The 9,498-nt window shown below is 46.3% G+C and overlaps 1 protein-coding gene across 1 annotated transcript; it reads right to left on the bottom strand.

The window, feature by feature from the left end:
* Nucleotides 1–2,538: 2,538 nt before the first annotated feature.
* LOC110690336 lies at nt 2,539–5,479 on the bottom strand. The gene is made up of 5 exons (XM_021867162.1): nt 4,891–5,479; nt 3,934–4,019; nt 3,523–3,796; nt 3,316–3,446; nt 2,539–3,069 (listed from the first exon to the last, which is right to left on the bottom strand). Exons 1-5 carry the CDS (start codon nt 5,477–5,479, stop codon nt 2,539–2,541), a joined length of 1,611 nt encoding a protein of 536 aa, XP_021722854.1.
* Nucleotides 5,480–9,498: the final 4,019 nt, after the last annotated feature.

Genomic DNA, 9,498 nt, shown 5'->3' with positions numbered 1-9,498 from the left:
GTCAGTCTTTTGGGAGGTCATGGAAAAAAGAAGTATATCTGAGGAAGACCCCATTGGAATTCTTGACCGAAGCTCAACCTGGATGGACAGCATCCGGGCCTATCTTGCAGACGGCACGCTCCCTGACTCACCGCGGGAGGCGGCTGTTCTAAAAAACGAGCAGCTAACTTCGAGTTGCGACAAGGAGAGGTCTTCAAGGCTGGCTTTTAAAAACCCCTGTTGAAGTGTGTTACCCCTGAAAAGGGGAAGGAAGTTCTCGAAGAGTTGCATTCGGGATTCTGCGCCTCCCATATAGGCGGCAGATCTCTCGCGGCCAAAGCCAGGCGGCTTTACTTTTGGCCAACTCTAGAGTCGGATGCCATGGAAATGGTGAAAAAATGTGACAAGTGCCAAAATTTTGGCAAGCTCATCCATCGTCCGGCTACAGACCTGACGGCCATCCACAGCCCAATACCCTTTGCCAAATGGGGCATGGACATTCTGGGGCCATATACAACTGCACCAGGCGGCAAGCTCTATATATTGGTGGCTGTGGATTACTTTACCAAGTGGGTAGAGGCTGAGGCAGTGAAAAACATCAAGACTAAAGACGTCATTTCCTTTATCTGGAGGAACATAATCACTCGTTTCAGGGTGCCCATGTCTATGGTTTTTGACAATGGTCCTCAATTTGAGACGCCTCAACTCAAGACTTGGCTGGGAGACCAGGGGGTCTCAAGCTTCTTCGCATCAGTCGGCCTGCCGCAAGCAAACGGCCAGGTCGAAGCCTTCAACAAGTTAATCTCAGACGGGATTAAAAAGAAAATTGAGCGGGCTGGTGGCCTTTGGGCGGATGAATTACCACACGTCCTTTGGTCCATCAGAACGACTGCTAAAGGGGCAATGGGAGAAACCCCATTCCTAATGGTGTATGGTGCAGAAGTTGTTCTGCCCATTGAGCACTATGGGCCGACCCTTCGAATCATGTTGTATGATGAAGAGGCGAATTGGGAGGCCATGCGCCTAACATTGGACTCACTTCCAGAGCGCAGGGGCAATGCTGCCTTGTGTCATGAGATATACCGTCTGAGAATGACTCGGGCATACAACAAAAGAGTACACAAGCGTCCTCTCAAAGTGGGGGACTTTGTGCTACGGAAAATGGAGGCAGTCGGTAGGACGAACGAACAGGGAAAGCTAACCCCAAATTGGGAAGGCCCCTACCGAATCTATGAGGAAGTAAGAGACGGCACCTACCGCCTGGAAGACCCAGACGGTAGGTAGCTGCCCAGAACTTGGAATGTAGACAACTTGAAAAAGTTCTACTTCGAAGTACGAATGTAAAAACCTCAATTTTGTAAATCTCACGTATTGTTAATGAGAATATGCCTTCATTTCCCAATTTGTCTTTTTATTTAAGCTCTTAGTGTCGCCTGTATACAATACAGACGGCCAATACGTTTGTAGAGCGTTTGTCTCAACAGCAGACGCTCCAATCCTTCTGAAGGAACCGATTGTTCTAGAACAGTCGTTCCTACAAAATTCATCAAGTTTACACCAACACTTGACAAATATTTACTTAATCATTTAAGAGGCCTAAGGCCAGATAAAATCATGATGAGGCCCATGGCCGGATGTTAATAAACAAAAAGAGACCGAATGGTCACAGTCTGCTCCAACATGAGTATGACCGTCTGCTCCAACATGAGTCAGATAACCGGCGACGTCCATTTGGGCGAATTCGTCGAGGAGAAGCATCTCCCATTTGGGTGGAACATTGCTCTACGAATATATCAAGCGGCCCTACCGAATGCTAAGGCAGCATTCGCAGTCGTTTGTTTTAATCGAAAGTGAAATCTAAAAGACCTGAATTTTCTATCTAGCACAGTTCAGAAATGGTCACTGTTTCATAAGTAGAGGCTAAGCAAGGTATAAAGCCGGATGCGCCTGTTATTGCTCAGGGGCACAAACTTAGCATTTTATCTCAAAGAGGCCTATGGCCGGAGGCGCTTGTTTTTGCTTATGGGGTAGAACAGGCGGAGGTTTACCCTTAGCAAATTAGCTAAGTTGGAAATTTGAGTTAGTTCGAGCCAATGGACGAATGAACACTTTATGTTTGCCAATTCTGGATGGACGTCTGCCGCGTGGTGTGGGGCAATCACCATAGTGATTGATTGACTTAGAAACCATGCATACTCTTCTAAGTATCAAAAATTTCTAAGCCAATCAATCCAATAAATCGAAACCACTCGACATCCGTCCAGGGGCAAAAACATTCGCATGGTATATAGGTTATAATACTTAGCCAAAAACATGAAATGAAAAATTCAAAAAGCAAAGGACAACAATATGGATAACTTCAGCCAAATGGCCGAATGATTCAAATTAAAAAGACCAATCGTCACCAGAAGATTGGTTAAAATTGTTATCTGGCAAAGCCAGAAAGATTGTCAAATTACCCGACCCCTCGGTCGGTAAAGATACAAATACTCGGCAAGCAGGCCGGAAAAGAAAAGTACATGGCCATTCGGCCGCAGAAAAGCATAAAAGCTTAAGTGATCAGGGGAGAGCCTCTTTAGTGGCAACCGGCCTGTCATCCTTCGGCTGCTCTTCATCCTTTTTCTCTTGCTCCTCCGCCTGATCCTCCTCCTCGCCACCAGAGGACGACTCCCTAGAAGAGTCGGACCCAGAACTTTCCTCGGCCTCAGCATTCTCAGCCTCTTCAATAAGGCGAGCGTCGTATGCTTTGCTGGCTTCGTCAAATTTGGATTTCCAAATCTGATAGTCCGAGTCCGGCTGTACAGCCGCCCAAGTGTCCCGCATGATGGCTTCATAATCGCTCATCATTTGCTTAACAAGAGACTCTCTCTCTTGATCAGCCACGGACTCAAACTTGGACTTCAGCTGATGCTCGTGGTTGCTGAGGCGCTGCTCCAGGCGGCCCACCTTCTGCTTGGCTCTCTCGGCCTCTTCTTTGGCATCTTGAAGAGGCTCGAGCTTCTCCTTAAGAGTTGTAATCTTTTTCTTAAGGGAAGTGATGCGCAGGCGGGCCGAGTCCAGGTCCTTCTTCACCTGCATATTGGCTTCCACCTACGAATACATCATATCAAGCGTCAGATACTCATTCTGAGCAATATCAAATTGAGCTCGATCCAAGGCGGACTCGGCCCGAGCTTTAGCGACTGTTACCTCTTTGGATTTCTCCTTGAGGGGTTGCCTGAGCCCTTGGACGCGCAGCATGGCGTGCAAAAGAGCTGAATGGTTAAAACCAGGCGGAAAAAGAAATAATACTTAGTAAAAAAAAATAAAAAATTTTGCTTGAGCTAAGACTCATACCTCGCAGAGGTTCCCCAAGATGCCATCCAAGTCAAGGGTGCCGACTCCTCTGATAGACGCCTTGTCGTCAGGATCAACCGCCCTCAGCATGGACTTGGCCATCTGGACTACAGTCGGCCTCTGCACAGGAACTGAGAAGGAGAGAAAGTTAGAAAAATAACTCAAGTACATCTAAATGGAAGAACAATAGAGGCGAATGGATTTTACCGTTGTCCTTCTGTTCCTCCTCTCCCCCCAGGCTCCTCTTCTCTCTTGTTGAGCCGACAACAGTGGTGGGTTGCTTAAAGCCACCCTTCAATGCCCTCTGGGCATCCGGTTTGCTGATCTCCTTTTCAGCTTCGAGAGAAGAGGCGTCTGGGCCCTTCTTGGGCCTATGAGCAATGTGCTTCCGGCCGCCCTTGCCGGATGCGCTCACATCACCCGCCCTAGTCTTTTGGATTTTAGGGTCGAATGGTTTTGAAGGAGATTTGGAAGGCGCACCCTACATCAACACAAGATAAACGCATGTTAGAAATCATTCGGGCAGATTTAATATTGGTCAGAAATGAAAGTATAACAATTTTCTAGCTTGGAGGTGCCACCAGTTTTCTGCTCGTCCACTTTGGTGTGAGTGGGTACTTCTGCCCTGTTTAGGACATTCAACCTGTATCGAGCAGCAGATACAACCGGCTTCCTTGTGGCCGAGAGCTTTTCCATTACTTTGTCTGCAAAAATGAACAAGTGATTAGCATCATTAAACAAGTACTGAAAAGCAAAAGTAAATTGCATATAAAACAGACGGCCGACTACCTCTCGGCATCTCAGAACTTAGCCCACAGGCGACTAAGAATGTCCCTTCTTCAAACCACTTGTACAAAGGGAGATAGCATTGAGGGGTGACCTCCTTGTCCCCCTCATCATTCGTCCACACGGACACGGTAAACAACCCCGCGTCCATGATCTCCTCCTTTGCCCGCCTGGGAATAGGCGGCAATGCGCTCCTGCCTGCTAGGAGAGGTGGATCCTTATTCCACCTGTTATACTTTTGGTTCAGGCGGCTGTCGGCAGACTTGACTATGTAAAACTTAGTCCTCCAGTCTTTCCACTTGTTCTCTTTGCCAATAGCCATCATGTACCCTTTGCAAGTGGTCAAGGTGTACCAGCCTTCACCGCCCCTAGCAAGCGCCCTGCTCAGATAGTGCATGTGGGCGAACGCTTCAAAGCTCGCCTCCACCTGCAGCATCTCACAGGCGGCAACGTACCCCAGAATATTGATCCAGGAGTTGGGTACAAGTTGCCAGATACCCAGTTGGTATCCGTCCAAGATCCTCTCCACGGCCGGATGGAGAGGGAAGCGGAGGCCAGCCTGGAAGGCCGCTTCATAGCAGCCGAATGCTTTGTCTTGATAGCTGGCCAGGCTCGGCCAGGTTATGGTGTCGCCCTCGTTAGGGACAGACAAAGTGTAGCCATAGCCTAGGACAACCTTGCGCCTAAAATTGGCAAGGCCGGATGCCATGGCGCTCCGCCTGCCTGGCGGAACATGCTGATAGTAGGGGGCTCTCTCCAAGCGCCTGGAAGCACTCGGCTCGGCCCAACTTTCCCCCCTATCCACTGCTAGGGACTCTCTAGCAGAATCTATGTTTGATCTAGCCTCCTCTGAAGTTACAGAGGCATTCTCTGAAGAAGATGACGAGGCCGACTCGTCATCAGAGCTCTTATCAGAGCTAGGGGACCGCCGACTGGTGCCAGCGGGGTCCTCCCCTAGACTCTCTCCCGGCGCCTGTCCAGAAGGCCTAGGTTGATATTCTTCATCCGCCTCCCCCAGGATTCCATCACTGGGAGTTCCACTAGATGTGGGCGAATGGTAATAAGTGAGGGTAGGAGGAAGATAGGAATGGCTGTCAGGGTGTTTCGACAGCTCACTTCGAGGCACTCTTATTGAGCCGTCTGAAAAAACAGTCGACCCATCCAAATGGTAGAAAACTCCATCGGAGCTACACTGCCTTGCTGTTCTTTTGATTCTGGCCATAGTGTCCTGCACAGACACGGAAACGGTCGGATTCGGAGAAGTTCGCAAAGCAGGGTCTTTGGCCAAGCATTCGGCACTGCTAGTTCTAGATTCAGCCGTCCCCGGTGACCGGCTGATCACTATCCTACACTGTGCCGCATGCAATTGGGGAGCCATTTTTTCGAAAACAAAGAAAAAATGAAGAGTAAAAAGAAAATACAGGTGTTACCATTAGAAGAAGGGAGAAAGACGCCTGGTTGACTAAAGAACGGTCGAAATGGTAGCCGAGTGTCGGATGCTTGAAAAACGCTTAGGGAATTTTGAGATTCTTTAAGTCAAAAAGTCCAAGATTCTCCAGAGATTCGCCAAGGTGTGAATCCAAGAGGGGGGGGTCAAACCTTACTATTTATAGGGGGGTAAAACCCTAATTTTATCCCTCTAGTAAATTTTTGAATCTGACCACTCAGATACTGACACCTGTCACAGGAGTCACGTGCAATGCACGTGACTCCTGTGAGGGGCAAATGATTTGGGTATTTTATACCCGGCCAGGTGGCCCAATCAGAAACTGCCACATGTCCTCCGTATAGGTGCCATTTGGACCTATGGAGGGTGGACTCTTCTCCGTCCTACGTGGACTGAAGGTCCAACAGGGACCATTCAGGTGGCGACACGTGTCACACAAAAAGTGCTTCAAAATCCTTTGGGCACAGTGACACGTATCACTCAAGCATTGGCCCTGGGATGACGGCCTTCTAAGGCCCAAATCCCGAGGCACCGCAAAACGGCGTGACCTGATTACTAGGTCACCAGATCCTAGGAAGGCACACTTTTCAAAAGGACCCTATAAATAGGGACATTATGTCATTTATGACAGAGAGAGAATTTTTGACATGCAATACGAGAAAATACGTCACTTATCTCACTTTATCTGAGCTTGGAATCCAAGCAGATAACTTTACTTCCGCACGTTTTATTTCCGAACATTTGCTGACTTAATCTTCGGAGGCGGACCCCCAACCATCCGGAGGTCCGTTTGCTTTGCAGGTACAGGCGGCCTCAATTGAATCCAGTTTCAGTGTTGTAACTCTCCTGAGGGACAAAAACCCCGAAATAAAGCTAGTAATAAATCAACAAGTGACAAGCTCATGTGAGTGGTTAGGTGAGGACCACTTGGAGAAGGGGGGGACCAAACTTGCTCCCCACTCCCTCTCCCATAACCGGCCACCTCACTTCACACACACTCAAGGACCACTAGCCACATGGCACCCACCCTTGGGCACCAAGGCAGCCAAGGTGAGCTGCCATGTGCTGCTGTCCGTGGCAGCCACGCCCAGCAGGCCCATCACTCGCATGCGGGCTGCCAGGCGCTGCTGGCCAGCAAGCCCAGCATGCTTGTGCGGGCTGCTGCTGGCCTTGTGCCTTGGCCAGCGCTGCTAGGCAGCAAGCAATGGCCTAGCCATGCTGCTGCTAGCTGTGGCGAGCTGGCGCACACAGCGTGCTAGCTGCTGCAGCTTGTTCCAGGATGGCTTGCTAGCCTTTGCGCGCATAAGGCTGTGCCTTGCATGCTAGCACGCACTAGGTAGCGCTTAGCCTTGCGATGCTAGCATGGGTGCGCTAGCACGCACCAGCCAGCCTAGGCTCGGCTTGGTGCGCATGCTAGGCCATACGCCCTTAGCACTCGGTTTGCTTGGGCATTCCTATGCTAGGGGTATTTTGGTCTTTTGTTGATTTATTACTATTTCTCGTCTCGTCTTTCACTATTTTTCGACTCGACTTCCGAAGCTCGGTTTCGACGCTCTAAGCTCGAATTTCCGACGTCAAAATAAATATTACTCGGTCGACTCATTAATTCCTTCCGAATTAATTCATCGGTTCGGTTTGTTGAATGCTTGGGTGTTACCCGAAGGGTTCAATCAAGATTAAGCTGTAATATTAATTATTCATTAATGTTACTGATCGGAAGCAGCCTCCACCCAGGCATTCTGATCACTTGACCTCACTGAATATATTAGCTTTCTAATAATTCTGAACCCACTAACGGAATAGTACACTTGTTCGAAGGACACCATTCCTTTCACATGTTATGGGTTAAAGAAGTTGCTGCTCGTTGGTAAGTGGCACCCACGTTTTTCAACCCGAATGGCATCAACGTGTAAGAGTAATTGCCCGATGGTTTTATGAATGTTTTCTTCTCCTTGTCTTCTTTTGCCATGGGAATCTGATTATACCATGCGTATCCATCCATAAATGAGAGAAATGTATGGATTATTGTATTATCTACTAGAATATCGATGTGTGGTAAAGGGAAGTCGTCCTTTGGACTTGCCTTATTTAGATCTCGATAGTCGAGACACATTCGTACCCTTCCATCCTTCTTCGGAACTAGGACTACATTTGCGACCCATTTTAGGGTATTTGGATACCCTGATAAAACCTGCTGTTATTTTTTTTTGTATTTTTCTTTTATTTTAAAAGCTACGTAAGGCTTCATTCGATGTAACTTTTGTTTTACAGGTTTCATTCCTGGAATTAGTGGAATTGTGTGTTAGGCTATTTCTTTATTAATTCTGGGCATATCTTCATATGACCAAGCGAATACATCGATAAATTCTTTTAATAGATTAATAAAATCGGTTCATTCATCTTTATTAAGTGTTAGTCTGATTTTAACTTCTCTTTTAATGGTTGGATCTTTTGAGATGTCAACCGTTTTAGTATCCTCAATTATCGGTGTTTTGTTTTCAAGTTTTTCCATTGCTTTAACTATTTATTTGTCACTTTCATTTCTAGTTAAGCAATATTCATCATCTTGGGTTAAAGAATGACACGAGGAGTAAGCAAAAGAGGACAAGTTATTGAATTCAGAAACCATCATCAAAGAAAGTTACGTTCGTTGGGACTTGATTACTAACTATTCTAGGAGAAGGTGCTAAAATAGAAGAACTAGGAGAGGGTGTTATAACTAAGGACTTAAAAGTTTCGATAGGTGAAGACTCTGACTCAGATGATTCTTCGACCATCGGTCCTTGTTATGTTGTTATGGAGATCTTTCTTACACTTGAATTAGTCACCTTCACGGTCTTTTACCATCCTTGAACTAAACCCTCTGCTATAGTGATAAGTTTGGAAGGATCAAAGTTATCACTCTGTAATACCATTTGAATGAGCAAGGAATTGTCCTCGATATAATTTGGCTCATTCTTCTCATACCTAAAGAGAAGTCCCATGACATTAAAATCAAAGCATAAGGGTGCTTTCTCATTATGGATAAAAGTTGGAACATCACCTAGAAAGTTACAATCCAAAAATATTTCAAACCCAGGTTGTCTTATCCCATTCTTGAAAAAGAATTCAGGAAATTCATAGCATGGATAATCCTCTCCCTCTTTTATGAATTGTCCATTTAGGGTAAGAGGATAATGATCCATTGGAATTTCTTCTTTTGGGTAAGAGCGTTCCTACGCACATTTACTTTTTCCTGGGCTCGCTTAAGGTCTTCTGGAGTCGATTCAAAACCAAGCCCAAAAGTATCCTATTTAAGGAGGCAAGGTAGTCCCATTTGCTTTGCTATCCCTTTCTTCTTTCCAAGAGTCATTCCAGGAAAGTGCCCCTGTTTTCGGAGGATAGCGTTTACTGTCATGTTAGAGTGGAGGTCGTAGTGATGAGGGGTCCTTTCATCCTCCTCAATTAAGGAGACCTCTTCGTTAAAGCCCCACAAGTCTTCGTCATCTTCATCGTGCTCCACATTTATGATAGGATTCTCTATAGCCTTGATTCTCATTGGTGAAGCATCAATTGTGACAGGGATACCTTTAACAATAGCCTTTAATTGCTGATGAAAGGACGACATTTAGGTCGTGAAGCTTAGGGCGTCCCAACAATAAGTTGAAAGATGCTTTGATGTCTACCACTTGAAAAGTAGTAGCATGTTCTATAACTCCTGTCATTACATTCATGGTGATAGTCCTAACAGCTTGGCGGTGAGTGTTGTCATAGGCTCTTATTCCCTATGTAGTGATAAGTGACTTTTATGTCACTTTTAGGGTGTTTATTGTGTCATTTTCCGGCTTATTTTCTAATAATTTAGCCCATTTTGTCCTTTAGTTCTTTTATTTGCTTATTCTCGTCTTTATCTTTATTTTGAGTATTTTTGTAGTTTTTAATAGTTTATAGTTTATTTTCGTATTTTTAGT

This window comes from Chenopodium quinoa, unplaced genomic scaffold (assembly GCF_001683475.1).
Source record: "Chenopodium quinoa cultivar QQ74 unplaced genomic scaffold, ASM168347v1, whole genome shotgun sequence".
Lineage (NCBI taxonomy): Eukaryota > Viridiplantae > Streptophyta > Magnoliopsida > Caryophyllales > Amaranthaceae > Chenopodium > Chenopodium quinoa.
The sequence above is the reverse complement of the archived record's forward strand: the minus strand, read 5'-3'. Positions and strand labels throughout refer to the sequence as shown.

Excerpts from the sequence above, each read along its gene's own strand:
- LOC110690336 (XM_021867162.1), bottom strand. The coding sequence starts at position 5,479 with ATGGCTCCCCAATTGCATGCGGCACAGTGTAGGATAGTGATCAGCCGG. Across the intron at positions 3,447-3,522 it reads GGAGGAACAGAAGGACAACG|TTCCTGTGCAGAGGCCGACT; the intron begins GTAAAATCCATT and ends TCTCCTTCTCAG. Across the intron at positions 3,070-3,315 it reads TCTTGGGGAACCTCTGCGAG|GTGGAAGCCAATATGCAGGT; the intron begins GTATGAGTCTTA and ends ATGTATTCGTAG.